This window comes from Gorilla gorilla, chromosome 11 (assembly GCF_029281585.2).
Source record: "Gorilla gorilla gorilla isolate KB3781 chromosome 11, NHGRI_mGorGor1-v2.1_pri, whole genome shotgun sequence".
Classification (NCBI taxonomy): domain Eukaryota; kingdom Metazoa; phylum Chordata; class Mammalia; order Primates; family Hominidae; genus Gorilla; species Gorilla gorilla.
In genome coordinates this window covers 121,032,030-121,050,174 of record NC_073235.2, presented here as the reverse complement: position 1 = coordinate 121,050,174, position 18,145 = coordinate 121,032,030, and the positions used below count along the sequence as shown (strand labels likewise).

The 18,145-nt window shown below is 50.0% G+C and overlaps 1 protein-coding gene across 3 annotated transcripts in view; it reads right to left on the bottom strand.

Annotated features, from left to right (window-relative positions):
- Nucleotides 1-7,234: 7,234 nt before the first annotated feature.
- The window catches only part of PNKD (PNKD metallo-beta-lactamase domain containing), a 75,029-nt gene continuing 64,118 nt past the window's right edge, over nucleotides 7,235-18,145 (bottom strand). For all 3 annotated transcript variants that reach the window (XM_004033196.5, XM_031008867.3, XM_063695200.1), the window contains 8 exons: nucleotides 14,174-14,289; nucleotides 13,931-14,043; nucleotides 13,286-13,344; nucleotides 12,446-12,538; nucleotides 11,928-12,091; nucleotides 10,488-10,574; nucleotides 9,487-9,602; nucleotides 7,235-9,250 (listed from right to left, as the gene is read on the bottom strand). In XM_004033196.5, coding sequence (XP_004033244.1) covers nucleotides 9,077-9,250; nucleotides 9,487-9,602; nucleotides 10,488-10,574; nucleotides 11,928-12,091; nucleotides 12,446-12,538; nucleotides 13,286-13,344; nucleotides 13,931-14,043; nucleotides 14,174-14,289 — 922 coding nt within the window. In that variant the 3' untranslated portion in view covers nucleotides 7,235-9,076. The remainder of the gene's footprint in view (nucleotides 9,251-9,486; nucleotides 9,603-10,487; nucleotides 10,575-11,927; nucleotides 12,092-12,445; nucleotides 12,539-13,285; nucleotides 13,345-13,930; nucleotides 14,044-14,173; nucleotides 14,290-18,145) is intronic.

Below are 18,145 nucleotides of genomic sequence, written 5' to 3'. Positions count from 1 at the left end.
TGCAGCAGCGAAAGGAAAGAACTCTGTTATTTCAGGTTCTTAAAATGTTTAAAATTGGTATATTAGAGTGCTTAAAAGATACGTCTGCAGATTCAAGTTTAAATTGGGTTATTGAATAATTGATTTCGAATTTTAAAGTTTCTTATTGAGATTGCAAGTAGAACCAGAACATTAAAAAAAAATAAAATTAAGATTTACTGTATTTATATGTTTACTTTTATTAGGTTGCAGTAAAGGTATTTGGGAGGCTGGTTTATCAATCAATCGCTTTAAAAAAGGAAATAAAATATATTGGATGAACAACTGCAGTATAAGCTGCCTAAAGAAGTTTTAATTTTGAAAATAAGACCAACCAATTATTAATTAAAGCCCCCTTGGCTGGGTGCAGGGGCTTACACCTGTAATCCCATGGGAGCCCAAGGTGGGTGGATGATTTGAAGCCAGGAGTTGAAGACCAGCCTGGGCAACATAGTGAGACCCTGTTTCTAAAAAATGTTAACATTCACTAGATTTATGATGAGAATTATATGACTGGTAAGTTGAACTTAAAAGTTTTAAAAATACTTTTGTTTGTTTGTTTGAGGCAGTCTCGCTCTGTTCCCCAGGCTGGAGTGCAGTGGCTCAATCTTGGCTCACTGCAAGCTCCGCCTCCCGGGTTCACGCAATTCTCCTGTCTCTCAGCCTCCTGAGTCACTGGGACTACAGGTGCCTGCCACCACACCGGCTAATTTTTTTGTATTTTTAGTAGAGACAGGGTTTCACCACGTTAGCCAGGATGGTCTTGATCTCCTGACCTCGTGATCCACCCGCCTCAGCCTCCCAAAGTGCTGGGATTACAGGCGTGAGCCACCGCGCCCAGCCAATACTTATGTTTTAAAATTTATATTTTCCTATTCAACATAGTATTGGAAGTTCTGGCCAGAGCAGTCAGGCAAGAGAAAGAAAAAAAGGGCATTCAAATAAGAAGAGAGGAAGTCAAACTATCCCTGTTTGAAGATGACATGATCCTATATCTAGAAAACCCCATCATCTCAGCCCAAAAGCTTCTTAAGCTCATTAGCAACTTCAGCAAAGTCTCAGGATACAAAATCAACGTGCAAAAATCGCTAGCATTCCTATATACCAACAACAGGCAAGCAGAGAGCCAATTAATGAACGAACTCCCATTCACTATTGCCACAAAAAGAATAAACTACCTAGGAATACAGCTAACAAGGAAAGTGAAAGATCTCTACAAGGATAACTACAAACCACTGTGCAGAGAACTCAGAGATGACACAAACAAATGGAAAACCATTCCACGCTCATGGATAGGAAGAATCAATATCATAAAATGGCCATACTAGTCAAAGCAATTTATAGATTCAGTGCTGTCCCCATTAAACTACAATTGTCATTCTTCACAAAACTAGAAAAAACTATTTTAAAATTAATATTGGATGAAAAAAGAGCCCAAATAGCTAAAGCAACCCTAAGCAAAAAGAATAAAGCTGCATCCATCACACTACCTGACTTCAAACTACACTACAGGGCCACAGTAACCAAACAGCATGGTACTGGTAAAAGAACAGACACATAACTTTGTAACAGGTCTGGAAGCTCTGAGTTTATCTTGGGACCTCAAGAGAGGATCACCCAACTCACAGGTGTTAGAGGATACAAACCCATGGCTGGGCTTGGCTTTAAAAGTCTTATCTGAAATTCCTTGTGAAACAGAGTTTCATTAAAGCCAATGCAAAAGGCCTATGTAAGTAAAAATAACCATTCTTGCTGCACTTTATGCAAATAATCAGGCCAAGTATAAGATTGTAGGATATAATAAATTCCTCTTCAAAGGTTTTAGCCTATAAATTGTTAAGCACAATGAGTTCTGAGATCCTCTTCAAAGAACCAATGTATCAGTATGTTGAGCTCTCCTGTTCTTTGTTCTTCATTTTAAAGTTTCTCGTTCTTTACATCTCCTTGCCCCTAGTTATAGTAAACAACCCCCTCCTAGCCTCTGTCACCTGCTCTGACCTTAGTCACCCTTGGTCACCTGCTCTGTTGTTAGTCATCCTGAGTCACCTGTTCTGTAACCATCCTTCCTGCCAAACTACCTATCCCACCACTCTGGCTCATACCCCTGCTCTCTTTAAAATAGCCAATCAGAATTAGCTTAGACTGTGTGGTCCAACCCTAGCCAATAGGGGAAAGACACAGCAGTAGGGACTAGCTGAGTTAGGATAAGAACCCCTTCCCCTCCCTTGTTCAGGTGTGCTCTCGCCATTGCTCCATCAGTGAGACACACCCTTCTATGGAAGTAAAATTGCCTTGCTGAGAAAATTAAATTTATGTTTGAGTGCTATTTCTTTTCTTTTTCTTTTCTTTTTTTTTTTTTGAGATGGAGTTTCACTCTGTGGCCCAGGCTGGAGTGCAGTGGTGCAATCTAGGCTCACTGCAAGCTCTGCCTCCCGGGTTCACACCATTCTCCTGCCTCAGCCTCCTGAGTAGATGGGACTATGGGCGCCCACCACCACGCCTGGCTAATTTTTTGTGTTTTTAGTAGAGACGGGGTTTCACCGTGTTAGCCAGGATGGCCTTGATCTCCTGACCTTGTGATCTGCCCACATCAGCCTCCCAAATTGCTGGGATTACAGGTGTGAGCCACCACACCTGGTCTTGAGTGCTATATATTTCTTTTGCAGCCCTGATAATTTATTTCTAACAGGACTAAAGTTTATTCATAATTAGTGCTTACCAAAAATGAGGACTGAAGAGAAAAATTTTGATCCAAAGCTTATCATACATTTGTCATTAAATCCTAGTTTCATTAATTGTTTTTAAACTTTTTGCTTACATTTTAGACTAACCCTGCTTATTCCTGTGAATCAAGAGGTGATCTTCTGCAGCTTGGGGAAAAAAAAGCGATGGGTAAGGTAAAAAGGTGAATCAATACTCTAGTTCTGGGCAATTATCTTGCAAATTTTGCCAGGTAAAGAAAGTGAGTAAGGTGCTCATAACCGGGAGGTTTCTTTGTTTGGGAAAATAAAACCAAGGAACTTCAGAGACCCTCAAAGGGGAATTCTATATCTTGGCAAGTAAAAAATTTTTTTTGAGACAGAATTTCGCTCTTGTTGCCTGGGCTGGAGTGTAATGGCACAATCTTGGCTCACTGCAACCTCCGCCTCCCAGGTTCAAGCAATTCTCCTGCCTCAGCCTTCTGAGTAGCTGGGATTACAGGCATGCGCCACCATGCCCCGCTAATTTTTTGTATTTTTTTGTAGAGACGGGGTTTCTCCATGTTGGTCAGGCTGGTCTTGAACTCCCGACCTTAGGTGACCTGCCCACCTTGGCCTCCGAAAGTGCTGGGATTGCAGGCTTGAGCCACCGCGTCCGGCCAGCAAGTAAAATATTAGGTGGAAATTATCTACCACACCACACTTGTGGAAATTGCTGTCCTCACTCTACTATTTGCAATAGTGTTATACACAGTAGCACCTTCTAACTAAAATATTGGACAGTTTCCATTGCTGTCCTATTTTGCTTAATTATTATCCTTATAACTGGGATAATAGTTATTGACAAAAAGGAAGCATAAAAGTTTTACTATCACTAAGTCAGCTAGGACTTTTTAATTGGGTTTAGTGATGCACTTTTTTTGGTGGGGGACGGAGTTTTGCTGTCTTGCCCAGGCTGGAGTGCAGTGGTGCAATCTCGGCTCACTGCAAGCGCTGCCTTCCGGGTTCACGCCATTCTCCTGCCTCAGCCTCCTGAGTAGCTGGGACCACAGGTGCCCGCCAGCACGCCTGGCCAATTTTTTGTATTTGTTTAGTAGAGACAGGGTTTCACTGTGTTAGCCAGGATGGTCTCGATCTCCTGACCTCGTGATACGCCCGCCTCGGCCTCCCAAAATGCTGGGATTACAGGCATGAGCCACTGCACCCTGCCCTAGTGATGCACTTTTAAATGAAACATGCTGCTTTTGGATTAACACCTAGTAAAGTAAAGGAAAATCTACAGGTACCTAAAGATAAAATCAAAATTATTAACAGGCTCAGGGAAAATGCCAGCTTCAGCCCTCAGTGGCTACAATCCCTCTTTAAGAAATTACAGTCTTCTTTATGGAATGGTTAATCCCTTTATTAAGCCCTCTCTTGCTTATATGTCTTGTATTGATATTTGGACGAAGTCTACTCAGTACTATAACTCAAATTGTTTCTTCTCGCCTAGAAGCAATCAAACCCCAAATGGTGCTGCAAACTGAACCACACACGGACACGCCATTCGTCCAAGAACCCCTAAATCAACCCCAGCAGGAGCCCTGGCTGCTGTTCCCCATTCAACATCCCTTTTCAGTAGGAAATAGCCAGAAAGAGTCGTTGCCCAAAACCCCTTAACAGCAGTTAGCGTGATATCGCCGCAGGGAGGAATGTGGTAGGAGTTATTAAGAATAAGAAATTGAGGCCAGGCACGGTGGCTCATGCCTGTAATCCCAGCACTTTGGGAGGCTGAGGCGGGTGGATCATGAGGTCAGGAGATCGAGACCATCCTGGCTAACACGGTGAAACCCCACCTCTACTAAAAATACAAAAAATGAGCCGGGCGTGGTGGTGGGCGCCTGTAGTCCCAGCTACTCAGGAGCCTGAGGCAGGAGAATGGTGTGAACCTGGGAGGCGGGGCTTGCAGTGAGCAGAGATTGTGCCACTGCACTCCAGCCTGGGCAACAGAGCAAGACTCAGTCTCAAAAAAAAAATAAAAATAAAAATAAGAAATTGGCAGGTGAGGTGGCTCACACCTGTAATCCTGGCACTTTGGGAGGCTGAGATGGGCGGATCACAAGGTCAGGAGATCAAGGCCATCCTGGCTAACACGGTGAAACCCCGTCTCTACTAAAAATACAAAAAATTAGCTGGGTGTGCGGCATGCACCCGTAGTCCCAGCTACTTGGGAGGCTGAGGCAGGAGAATCGCTTGAACCCGGGAGGTGGAGGTTGCAGTGAGCCGAGATCGCACCACTGCACTCCAGCCTGGTGACAGAGGGAGACTCTGTCTCAAAAAAAAAAAAAAAAGAAGACAGCCGCCCTGTCCGGGAGGGAGGTGGGGGGCCAGCCGCCCCATCAGGGAGGGAGGCGGGGGGCAGCCCCCGCCCGGCCAGCCGCCCCGTCCGGGAGGTGGAGGGCACCTCTGCCCGGCCGCCCCTTCTGGGAAGTGAGGAGCCCCTCTGCCCGGCCGCCACCCCGTCTGGGAGGTGTACCCAACAGCTCATTGAGAACGGGCGATGATGACGATGGCGGTTTTGTCGAATAGAAAAGGGGGAAATGTGGGGAAAAGATAAGAGAAATCAGATTGTTGCTGTGTCTGTGTAGAAAGAAGTAGACATAAGAGACTCCATTTTGTTCTGTACTAAGAAAAATTCTTCTGCCTTGGGATGCTGTTGATCTATGACCTTACCCCCAACCCGGTGCTCTCTGAAACATGTGCTGTGTCCACTCAGGGTTAAATGGATTAAGGGCGGTGCAAGATGTGCTTTGTTAAACAGATGCTTGAAGGCAGCATGCTCGTTAAGAGTCATCAATCCAAGTACCCAGGGACACAAACACTGCGGAAGGCCCCAGGGTCCTCTGCCTAGGAAAACCAGAGACCTTGGTTCACTTGTTTATCTGCTGATCTTCCCTCCACTATTGTCCTATAACCCTGCCAAATCCCCCTCTGCGAGAAACACCCAAGAATGATCAATAAAAATAAATAAATAAATAAATAAAAAAGAAGACATACATGTGGACAATAAACATATGAATAAAAGCTCAACATCACTCATCATTAGAGAAATGCAAATCAAAACCACAATGAGATACCATCTCACACCAGTCAGAATGGCTGTTATTAAAAAGTCAAAAAATAACAGACGCTGGAAAGGTTGTAGAGTAAAAGGAACGCTTATACACTGTTGGTGGGAGTGTAAATTTGTTCAACCAATGTGGAAGACAGTGTGGTGATTCCTCAAAGACCTAAAGACAGAACTACCATTCGACCCAGCAATCCCATTACTGGTTATATACACAAAGGAATATGAGTTGTTCTATTATAATGATACGGTGTGGCTTTTTGTCCCCACCCAAATTTCATCTTTTTTTTTTTTTTTTTTTTTTTGGGACAGAATCTCCCTCTGTTGCCCAGGCTGGAGTACAGTGGTGCGATCTTGGCCTACTTCAACCTCTGCCTCCCGGGTTCAGCGATTCTCGTGCCTCAGTCTCCTGAGTAGCTGGGATTACAGGCGCTCACCATCATGCCTTGCTAAGTTTTGTATTTTTAGTAGAGACGGGGTTTCACCATGTTGGCCAGGATGGTCTTGATCTCCTGACCTCGTGATCCGCCTGCCTCGGCCTCCCAAAGTGCTGGGATTACAGGCGTGAGCCACCACGCCCGGCCCTTTAATCATTTTTATGAACTGAAAACCAGTGTCACTTGTCAAAAATAAATATTGAACCCAAATATAAATATAATGAAAACAAAATGATGTTGTTAAAGCTTAATTAGAGACATTTCCCAACTAAAGTGTGAACCTGGATCCCGGGTCTTTCTTTCCAAAGACATTAAAGACAGACTAGTGCCAAGACCGTGTCCTTGAAGTCCAATTGATTGCTGTGCTGTGGCCACGTACAGCCACCCTACTTTGGCCAGTGGTACACTTGTGTATCTCAAGCTTTGGGAAACATTGAGATAAGCAAATCGTAAACCCTGAACAAATGCCCATGGGCCTTGGGAGGAACATATTTTAGGCATCATTTCTCTCTCTCTTTTTAAAAAAAAATTTTTTTTTTTTTTTTGTTTTTTGAGACACAGTCTCATTCTGTCGCCCAGGCTGGAGTGCAGTGGTGCGATCTTGGCTCACTGCAACCTCCGCCTCCTGGGTTCACGTGATTCTCCTGCCTCAGCCTCCTGAGTAGCTGGGATTATAGGCTCCTGCCACTATGTCTGGCTAATTTTTTGTATTTGTAGTAGAGATGAGGTTTCACTATGTTGGCCAGACTGGTCTCGAACTCCTGACCTTGTGATCCACCCGCCTCAGCCTCCTAAAGAGCTGGGATTATAGATGTGAGCCACTGCGCCCAGCCTTTGGGCATCATTTCTGATCAAAACTCTTGAAGTGCCTAACTGCAAGTTAGCAGGCCTGGAACTGAGATGGGAAAACTGTGAGAAAGTTCTCTGCTGTTTTCACTCATGTAGCAACAAAGACAAGCTGTTGGGTGATCAAGTCTTGATTAAATCATTCATTCATTCAACATTTACTGAGCGCCTACTGTGTGCTAGGCACCATGCTAGGCGCAGAAATACAGAGATGCATAAGATACAGTCCATGCCCTTAAGGATTCACAGTCTAGAAGGGGAGACAAACATGTAAACAAGTAAAATACAGTGTGATAAGTGCCACAAGAGAAGCATTGACAAAGTGCAGAGGTAGCCTGGAGGGGAGGGGCACAGGGGTTGCCTTCCTGGAGGAGGGGGCCTTTGAGGGGATCATGAGAGATGAACTTGCCAGGCAGACAAGGCAGGAGGAGCAGGGGAAGGCATTCCAGTCGGAAGAAACAGCATGAGCGAAGGCACAGAGGCATGAAACTGCATGTCTTGCTTGGTGAGTGGGGAACTCTAACTAGTCTGGTGGTATTGCTAAAGTGTACTAGAGGCTGTGGCTGGAGAAGGGGGCAGAGGCCAGATCATGAGGGGAAACTGAGGGCAGAGGCATCTTAGAGGGTCACCAGAGGTGAGCAGAGCCCGAGGGCAGGCTTTGGCACAGGAAAAGAGGGCTCCTGGCTGACTCAAGGTACACCTGCCTGAGGACCACAGGGTTCCTTGCTGTGGCTCCAAAGGGATCTCGACCCAAGAGTAGAGGAGCAGCAGAGCTGGAGGTGAAGCAGAGGGGTCGGGCCAGGTCTGGGACCCAGAGCTGCCATGCACTCCCGCGCTCTGCTCACAGACTTCTGATTTCCAACCTGCACGTCAGAGCCCCCTCCTGCCAGCCGGGTGGGGGCCTGGACCCAGTGGGAAATCACATGGGAATATGGCTGGCAAACTGCAAAGGGCCAGATGAGTGTCAGGTTACAGAATAAATCTTTACTAACTCAAAGAAGAAAAGGGCTGCGGATAAAACAGGAAAGATTAGTTAGATGGAGGAAGGCAGGCAGACGGGCCTAAGAACAAGGGCCAAAATGAGAATACAGCAGCGGCCAAAGAGGACCGTGGCTGTCTTTCCCCTGGCAAGGAGGGGCCCTTTTGGCCCAGGGCAGAGGCAGAGGCCAGTGGGTACAACCAGGCCAGATGTGCAAGGAGAGCGTGTGACCTGCAAGACTGTGGGGCTCCACACTCCAGACTCCAGTGTCTCCTTAGCCCAATAAGGAGGTTTCCTTGGCAATCAGGACCCTCCTTCTTCCAGGCTGTAGGGAGACCACTGAGGCAGAAGAGTGGCCAGCCAGCCTTCCAGCCCTTCAGTGTTCTTAGGAATGGCTCTGTCTGAAAAATGGCTTTCCAGGGATGGGTGGGGCAGGGAGGCTGTGGGAAGAGGGCAGAGTCTCAGGACACCAGAGTCCAGCTGCCCCTCTGAGTGGTGCTTTTGCAAGGCATCACACTTGAGGCCACTGTGAGGGGCTGAGCTTCTTTCCCAACCCTGGATGGGGGAAGGGCAAGATGGACTCAACCTGATCGTGGGCCCCTCCACCCTGGGTTCCAGGGCTACAGTGAGATGAGGCCTCCTGACGGAGAAGCTAACAGCAGCCCCCATGTCCTTGCTGCCGTCCCAGGAGTAGGGAAGGAGGAGGGGACCCTCCCAGTTGGTAGGGTCTGGAGATGTCCCGAGACCCCTCCTTTCCTCTTGCCGTTGATGAGGCAGCCTCGCGCTGCAGGGTTCCCAGCCTCCAACCGGCCCCCTTCTCTTGGCCTCACAGTCTCATCGCCTGATCCCTCCCCTCCCCTGAGCAGTGTGGGGGATGATGCCCGCTTGGGTGCCGATGGAGGTGGTGGTGTTAGCGATGAGAAGGATGATGAGGTGTTGGTGGTGGTGGCCTCCCCATGCGGGAGTGGCTGGGCTGGGGGCGCTGGGGGCATCACTTGCTCTTGTGCATATCCTTCAGCCGGCGGAGCTCTTCCAGGAGCTGGGCCCGGGAGTAGTCATCATCCCCAGTGGGGCCCGGCCCCGGCCCCAGAGCCTCCTGTAGCGCCAGGCAGTGGGTTCTCAGGAACGGGTTGTAGGAGCGCTCCTCTCCCAGGGTAGATGGGCACTGTGGGTGAGAGGAACCAGGTTTGGTGGAGAGAAGCTGGGAAATGGACCAAGACAGAGAAGCCTGACCCGACCCCTGCCCCATCCTGGAGTTCAGGAGTTCTGACTTGAGGGCCCATGGGCCAAACAGGTCAGAGCTTTGGGGAGGTGCTCGCAGGCCTGGGGTCAGCATGGATGGGTTCCCGTTGGGGCTGAGTGCCTGCCCACACAGCTCCTCCTGGACCCCGAGTCCCTCACCGTGCCCTTGCGCTCCAGCCGCTGCCGCTGCACCCACTGCATCTTCCTCTCCCGGGCCAGGTTCTCGGGCTCCACCACACCTGCAAAGCCCAGGTTCTCCTCTGCATACTCATGACCTACCGACAGCCATGAGGGTGAGACACAGAGCAGAGAGAGATTGGTGGTACAGTCAGAACAGTCTTCCCTGCCCCAGGTCCAGGCTGATGGGCACCTGACAACCAGGGATGAGGTCAGCACTTCCAGGAAAACCCCAATTGCCAGGAGCTGCTTCTCTAACTGTGGGCACAAGTCAGCCATGGGTGAAAAGGTGGCAATAGTTCCAGGGGAAAAAACCACTAGACCTGGAGCCGGCAGGCCTGCATCTAGCCCTGACTCCACCACTGCCTAGCATGTGACCTCGGTCTAGTCATGGCCCCTCTCTGAGGCACAATTTTCTCATTTGGCAAGTGGAGAGAACAATGATGCCACCAGACACAGATGTACCTGCTGTGTTCCTGGTGCCTGGAACAGAGCCTGGTATGTGTTAGGTGCACATAAAGTACTTGATGAATGAAAGAATGAATGAATGAATGAATGAATGAATATATGTTCTGAGGATTAACAGATATCTGTGAATGTTTTTATGCACCACAAGGCAATGGTTACATGCAGAGTGGATTTACTGACTTCTCCCCAGATAAGCAAAGGCTATTTTCTGTTCTGGGCTCAGGCTATGAACAATTAGACATCTCTCTGGAATGCCCTGGGGCCTGCAGGGCTCCCAAGAGGCTGAAGGCTGACTGGCAGGGGAAGGTAGTGTGAGAAGCAGAGGTGGTACGGAGCCAGCACTCCAGGAAGAAGGGAGGCCAGAACTCTGTCCCTACCCCTAGAGGTGGAACTGTGTCGCTTCTGGGCCAGGAACTGGGCTGGCCTGCTTTCTAGGGGAGTGAGGGGGTGGGAAGGCCCTTGTCCCAGGCTGAGTGTGGGGCTGGAGGATGGGGAGTAGTAAGGGGGTGTCTCACCAGGCCACAGAAGGGTGTCATCCCCTAGCCCCAGCACAGTGTCCAGTGAGCTCAGCATGGTCTCTGCGTTGCCCTCAAAGGTCCGTCCTGGGTGGGGGTTGGAGGGTATGTCACAAGGTGCCAGGATAATACAATATGGCATAAGGCACACCCAGACAGGTGGGAACCAGCTTGTAATGCTCTGGCTGGCCATCAGCCCTGACCGTGCCCTTTCCAGACCCACCCCAGGCATCTATTCCCTCCTCACTGGGAGCTGGGCCCAACTGGTCACCCTCCGACCAAGCCCATCTGAGGCCTCCGTTGCACACAGTGACACCTGAAGGGAGGGGCTGCAGAATCTTCAGGCTGCAGGCCCCAGGCTTGGTAGACGCAGGGCTGCTCTTTCCCTGGAACACTTCTTCGCCTAGGCTGCCCTTTGGGATTTCATGCAGCCTGGGACTTGTGATCCTCACCCACCCCCTCACCTAGCTGTTCTTAACTTTTCATAACCTAGTCCTGCCAGTCACTGTATCAGAGAACCAGGCTCCACCCAGGGGAAACTAATTCCCTGCAGGGCTTTACTCAGCTACAGACATTCTCTCATTCTGTCCCGCAGCTGGCAGAAGTCTTTTTTATTTTTGAGACAGAGTCTCATTGTTGCCCAGGCTGCAGTGCAGTGGCACAATCATAGCTCACTGCAACCTTGAATTCCTGGGCTCACCACCACACTGGCTAATTTTTGTATTTTTTGTAGAGACGGGGTTTCACCATGTTGCCCAAGCTGGTCTTGAACTCCTGGGCTCAAGCAATCCACTTGCTTTGGCCTCCCAGAGTTCTGGGATTACAGGCCTGAGTCACTGCTCCTGGCCTATATTATTTATATTATTTAAATTTTTTTTCTGTTTTGTGACAGAGTCTCACTCTGTCTTCCAGGTTGGAGTGCAGTGGCGCGATCTCAGCTCGCTGCAACCTCTACCTCTCGGGTTCAAGCAGTTCTCCTGCCTCAGCCTCCCTAGTAGCTGGGATTACAGGCATGCACCACCATGCCCGGCTAATTTCTGTATTTTTAGTAGAGACGGGGTTTCACCATGTTGACCAGGCTGGTCTTGAACTCCTGACCTCAGGTGATCCTCCCACCTCAGCCTCCCAAAGTGCTGGGATTACAGGCATGAGCCACCATGCCTGGCCTATTTTAAAATTTTTTTGTAGAGACAGTCTTGCTATTTTGCCCAGTCTGGTCTCCAACTCCTGGCCTCAAGTGATCCTCCTGCCTCAGCCTCCCAAGGTGCCCCAAGGGAAGTCTCAAGGATTAAAACCAATCTGAGTAACACAGATGGAAGTAACTGCCACGGCAACATCTGTGCTAAAACTAAGGCTTCAGTGCTCTCCATGGGACTGTGGCTGCCCTGGCTTCTGTCTCTCCCTCCTCTCCCAGCTCCTCTCTCTTTCGGGGAAACTCACCACAGCCAGAGAGGAAGAGCAGGTCCCCTGAGAAGAGGCAGGAGGGACCCTTGTAGGGCTCCCCATCCAGTAGGTAGACCAGATGGCCTTGTGTGTGGCCAGGTGTAGCCAGGGCCCGGATCTGAAGCCGTCCCACGCTGACCACATCTTGATGACACAGGGGACTGGGGAACAAGGGAGCAGGGGAGAGAAGGTATTGGATCTGTGCCATGCTGATCCCTGCCCCCATCCCAGGCCCAAGGGGCTGGGTGATTCACAAGAGAGTGGGCTTCCATACAAAAGAAGATACCCCAGTGCCTCGGGTCTCAGGTCCGAACCCTCCCCCTTTCCTCTTTTAGGGACTATGGCTGGATCAGTTGGGGGATGGGCAGTGCCAGTCTTCAGATAGGCTGGGATTGGGCCAGGAAGGGCACTGGCAAAGATCCACCTGCTGATACCCCTGAAATACTTCACTGAAGGCTGGGGGTGGGGGAAAGGGCCCATGGAAGGGCCGTCCCTTGCCTAGGTCAGGGACTTACTGGGTGAGGTAGGGGATGCCGTCCTGAGGGCTCCCGTACACCCGACAGTCCCGGTGCCGCCGGCTGAGGTCACGGTTCCCTCCACTGTGGTCCCTGCAGGACGGCAGAGACAGGCAGGGGGCTTCCAGGGGCAACTGTACCTAAGCCCCCTTCTTTACCACAGCATCTCCAGGCCTTTAAGTGCTGGGGGTGTGGCTTCTGGACTAAGCCAAGTTGTCCACACCTCTAGGCCTTTGTTCAAGCTGTTCCCTTGCCCAGAAGATCGCCCCCAACAACTCAAGCTGGCCAATGCCAGCTGAGCTTCCTCAACCCTCAGCTCAGGTCATCATCTTTCAATTCTCCAAGTGGATCTGATCACACCGTGCCTGGGCCTCCCATCCCTGTTCCCTGTGCCAACTGTTACCTAAATATTACATACTTCTTTTTTGAAGACAAGGTCTCACTATGTTGCCCAGGTTGGGCTTGAACTCCCAACCCTCTTGCCTCCACTGTTATATACTTTGATACAGGGCTATCTCCCCTATTGGTCTTAGAATTTCCTTGATGGAAGAGTCATAACTTTTGTCCATGCCCAGTGTGCAGTAGGTATCTAATACATGCCCATGAAATGAAAGAGAAATGACTGCTCTGCCCTCTGGGGCTTCAGAAGCTTGATCAATGGAGTGGTGGGAGACTGTCCCCTCTCCTCCCTCCCTGCTGGTGTCCAGGTGACTTCACGAGGAAGGCGGGTGCCGGCCCGTACTGACTTCTTGATCTCTGGCCCCGGCTGTCCTCAATGGGCCCAGTCCTGGCAAGCCCAGCTGGGACAAGGGTGGGCCAGGGAAGATGGGAGCCCCTTACCAGTGCTTGTGAGTACACAGAATGGCGACCAAGGTGACCCCTTCCTTTTCAATGGAAGCCTGCAAGAGAGAGGAGGTTTGGAGACTGGGGAGCAGGATGCAAGGGACACTTGAAGCAGCAAGAGCCAGGAGTGTGGGTGCTGGTGGAGAGGAGAGGAGAGCATGGAGAGATGAAGCAGAGGAAAGGGATGGAGCTGGAGGGGAGAGATCCAGGAATGTGAAGCACGGGGCACATGGAGGCAGAGGGACACTTGTACATAGAGAGAGGCAGACACAGAGAAATAAGGAATGGGAGGGAAAGACAGAGAGACCCAGATACTGACAGACAGAGGTGACAGAAAGAAAGCGGGTCTGAAGGGGGCCAATGGGAGTGAAAGCCAGCCTGGAAACTCACTAGACCCAGAGTCCTGGGCCAACACCCCCAGCCCTCTGGCTCTGCATCCCCCACTCCTGCTCTCCACTTCTGCCCAGCCATGCCCTGTACCCCTCTTCCCCAGGTTATGTGTGCGCATGTGCACGTGTGAACATGGAGCATATGGGACACATCCCACGGGCAGACGGACAAGGGTCAGCCCTCTCTAGCAAGGCGAAACTGCCAGTCCCCAAGGTGACTCCAGGCACCCCCTGCTCCCTGCCCTCCCCTCACCTGCACAGCCCGAGGGTCTGAAGGGTCCACAGCCACAGCCAGCTGGGCCTGGGTGTCGATGATGAGGTAGCTGTAGTTGTCCGAGAGGACAGGGATGGGAAGCACCTTCACTCCTGGGGACAGAGATGGGCTGTGGGCGGGGTAACAGGCAGGGAGCCCAGGGGCTGGGGTATGTGAAGGGGAGCAGGCGGGGAGGGTGGGGGCACAGAATGGGGGATGCTGGCCGGGGCAGTCAGAGCTCACCATTGAAGAGGCGGGGCTGGGTTTTCGAGTGGCCTTTAGGGTAGCGATTCCGAGCCCTGCGCAGCTGCTGTCGGTAGAAGAGGTACCCGAGCCAGGTGCGGGTGTACAGGCTGTACCTAGAGGGCGAGTGGGTGGCCTATGATTAGCCTTTTCTCCCTAGCTCCCCTAGACTCCTTCGTGATGCCTGCAGGCCCCACATCTCCATTCCTTTGGTCACCCTGTGAGCCAATGCAATTCCACTCTCACTTATTATGTGCCTACTGTTTGCCCTGCTTAGCACTCAGGACAAGATGGAGAATGAGACGGACACACCTAGAACTCAAAATCTATCAGGGAGACGTGAACTGAGGAACTCAAAGAAGAAAATTGGAGAGGCCAGGCACAGTGGCTCACACCTGTAATCCCAGAACTTTGGGAGGCCGAGGTGGGCAGATCACCTGAGGTCAGGAGTTCGAGACCAGCCTGGCTAACATGGCGAAACCCTGTCTCTACTAAAAATACAAAACTTAGTCGGGTGTGGTGGCACACGCTTGTAGTGCCAGCTACTCAGGAGGCTGAGGCAGGAGAATTGGGCATCGCACCACTGCACTGCAGCCCAGGCCAAAGAGTGAGACTCTGTCTAAAAAAAAAGAGAGACTTGGCGAGTGAGGGGTTTAATCTAGCCCAGGGTCTAGCACCTCTGATGAAGTGACATTTGCAGGGAAGAAGGAGTAGGAATTAGGAGGCTGAAATGAGGTAGAAAAAATATTTCAGAAAGAACAGTGGTGGTCAAACTTTAGCATGCATCCTAATCATCTGAAGAAGGTTGGGTACAGTGGCTGACACCTGTAATCCCAGCACCTTGGGAGGGAAGGAGAGAGGATCACTTGAGCCCAGGAGTTCGAGACCAGCCTGGGCAACATTGTGCCCTATAGGGTCTCTACAAAAAAAAAAAAAAAAGAATAGCTGGGCGTGGTGGCACACGCCTGTGGTCCCAGCTACTCAGGTAGCTGAGGCAGGAGGACTGCTTGAGCCCGGGAGGGTGAAGCTGCAGTAAGCCATGCACCACTGCACTCCAGCCTGGGTGACAAAACAAGACCCTGTCTCAAAAAAAAAAATCATCTGAGGCTGGGTGTGGTGTCTCACGCCTGTAATCCCAGCACTTTGGGAGGCCGAGGCAGGTGGATCATCTGAGGTCAGGAGTTCGAGACCAGCCTGACTAACATGGTGAAACCCCGTCTCTACTAAAAATACAAAAATTAGCTGGGTGTGGTGGTGGGCACCTGTAATCCCAATTATCTTTTTTGTAGAGATGGGGTCTCAGTTTGTTGTCTAGGCTGGTCTCGAACTCCTGGGCTCAACAAATCCTCCTGCCTTGGCCTCCCAAAGTGTTGGGATTACAGGTGTGAGCCACCGTGTCCCACCTGAAATTCTTTTTTTTTTTTTTGAGACAGAGTCTTGCTCTGCTGTTGCCCAGACTGGAGTGCAGTGGTGCAATCTTGGCTCACTGCAACCTCCACCTCCCAGGTTCAAGTGATTCTCCTGCCTCAGCCTCCCGAGTAGCTGGGATTACAGGCTCACACCACCATGCCCAGCAATTTTTTTGTATTTTTAGTAGAAACAGGGTTTTGCCACATTGGCCAGGCTGGTCTCAAACTCCTGACCTCAGGTGATCCACCTGCCTCGGCCTTTCAAAGTGCTGGGATTACAGGTGTGAGCCACTGTGCCTGGCCGAGCCTGAAATTCTTTTTTGTTTGTTTATTTTTGAGAGGGAGTCTCGCTCTGTCGTCAGGCAGGGGTGCAGTGGTGCAATCTCAGCTCACTGCAACCTCTGCCTCCCAGGTTCAGGCGATTCTCCTGCCTCAGCCTCCCGAGTAGCTGGGACTAGAGGTGTGCACCACCACACCCAGCTAATTTTTGTATTTTTAATAGAGATGGGGTTTCACCATGTGGGCCAGGATGGTCTCGATCTCTTGACCTCGTGATTTGCCCACCTTGGCCTCCCAAAGTGCTGGGATTACAGGGGTGAGCCACCGTGCCCGACCCTGAAATTCTTAATGATTTTATCTTTGACCTTGTGTCTTGCAAGTGGAGCCTGACAGGACAGTGGGACATGCAGGGAGCAAGAGACACACACAGTGAGTGTGCTCCGTTCCTCGCTTATCATACCTATACAGAGTCTGCAATGCCCATGAGCACAAAAATCTGGGGGACACACAATGCATGGGAGTTCAACAAGACTCAAAGCAAGTACAAGGCGAGTGCACACCTATGACTGACCCAAGAGGCCAAGCTTTCAGTTCAAACTAGAACGTGCTTCAAGTGCACAAAGACAGAGGTGTTCTAAGAAACACGAATGACCAAGGAACTCTGCTGCATCCTTTCTTGCTTTTGTGTTATCCACCTATTTATGCTGCAAATAGCGATATAGAAAGGAAAGGGAAGATAGGGTAACCAATCCATCCTTTTCCTTTCCATCCTTCCTTATTAACTAGCAAGCCAACAGTGCTGGCAGAATGTGCACGTATTAAGAATTGAAGGCCGGGTGCGGTGGCTCATGCCTGTAATCTCAGAACTTTGGGAGGCCAAGGCAGGTGGATCACATGGTCAGGAGTTCAAGACCAGCCTGGCCAAGATGGTGAAACCCCATCTCTACTAAAACTACAAAAATTAGCTGGGCGTGGTGGCAGGCGCCTGTAATCCTAGCTACTTGGGAGGCTGAGGTTGTAGTAAGCCGAGATCTCACCACTGCACTCCAGCCTGGGCGACAGAGTGAGACTCCATCTCAAAAAAAAAAAAAAAGAATTGAAGGCTGGGTGCAGTGGCACACACCTGTAATCCCAGCTCTTTGGAAGGCAGAGGCTGGTAGATCACTTGAGGTCAGGAATTGGAGACCAGCCTGGCCAACATGGTAAAACCCCATCTCTGCTAAAAATACAAAAATTAACAGGGTGTGGTGGTGGGCGCCTGTAATCCCAGCTACTTGGGAGGCTGAGGCAGGAGAATTGCTTGAACCTGGGAGGCGGAGGTTGCGGTGAGCCAAGAAGATCACACCATTGCACTCCAGCCTGGGCAACAACAGTGAAACTCCGTCTGAAAAAAAAAAAAAAAAAAAAAAAAGAATTGAAGGCCAGGTGTGGTGACTCACACTCCTGTAATCCCAGCACTTCGGGAGGTGGTGATGGAAGAAGTGCTTGAGCCCAGGATTTTGAGACCAGACTGGGCAACATGGCGAGACCCTGTCTCTACTAAAAATGCAAAAATTAGGCAGGCATGGTGGCATGCACTTGTGGTCCCAGCTACTTGGGAGGCTGAGGTAGGAGGATCACTTGAACCCAGGAGGTCAAGGCTGCAGTGAGCCATGTTTGCACCACTGCACTCCAGTCTGAGTGACAGAGGAGACCCTGTCCTGGTAAGAACTAAATACACATCCACGTATAAGCTAAGAAATATTAATTATGTAGTTTCTGTGATTCTACAGGAGTTAAATGTTCTTATATTTGTATTTAAAACAGGCATTGCACAATATTAAGCAAATGGTAAAATTCCTGCTAATAATTTAAATGCTTCTTACTTCGAATGACATTAAATAGCAAATTAAAAACATCACAGGTCAAAATAGAGATTGTAGAAGAAAAAGAGCTTCATATTTTAGTACTTTTAATGGCTATTTTTTCCAAACTTTTTTTTTTTTTTTTTTTTTGAGATGGAGTCTCACTCTGTCACCATGCTGGAGTGCAGTGGCACGATCTTGGCTCACTGCAACCTCTGCCTCCCGGGTTCAAGTGATTCTCTTGCCTCAGCCTCCCGAGTAGCTGGGATTACAGGCACCCACCACCACGCCCGGCTAATTTTTGTACTTTTAGTAGAGACGGGGTTTCACCATGTTGGCCAAGATGGTCTCAATCTCTTGACCTCATGATCCACCCGCCTTGGCCTCCCAAAGTGCTGGGATTACAGACATGAGCCACCACGCCTGGCTGACCCTAAGTC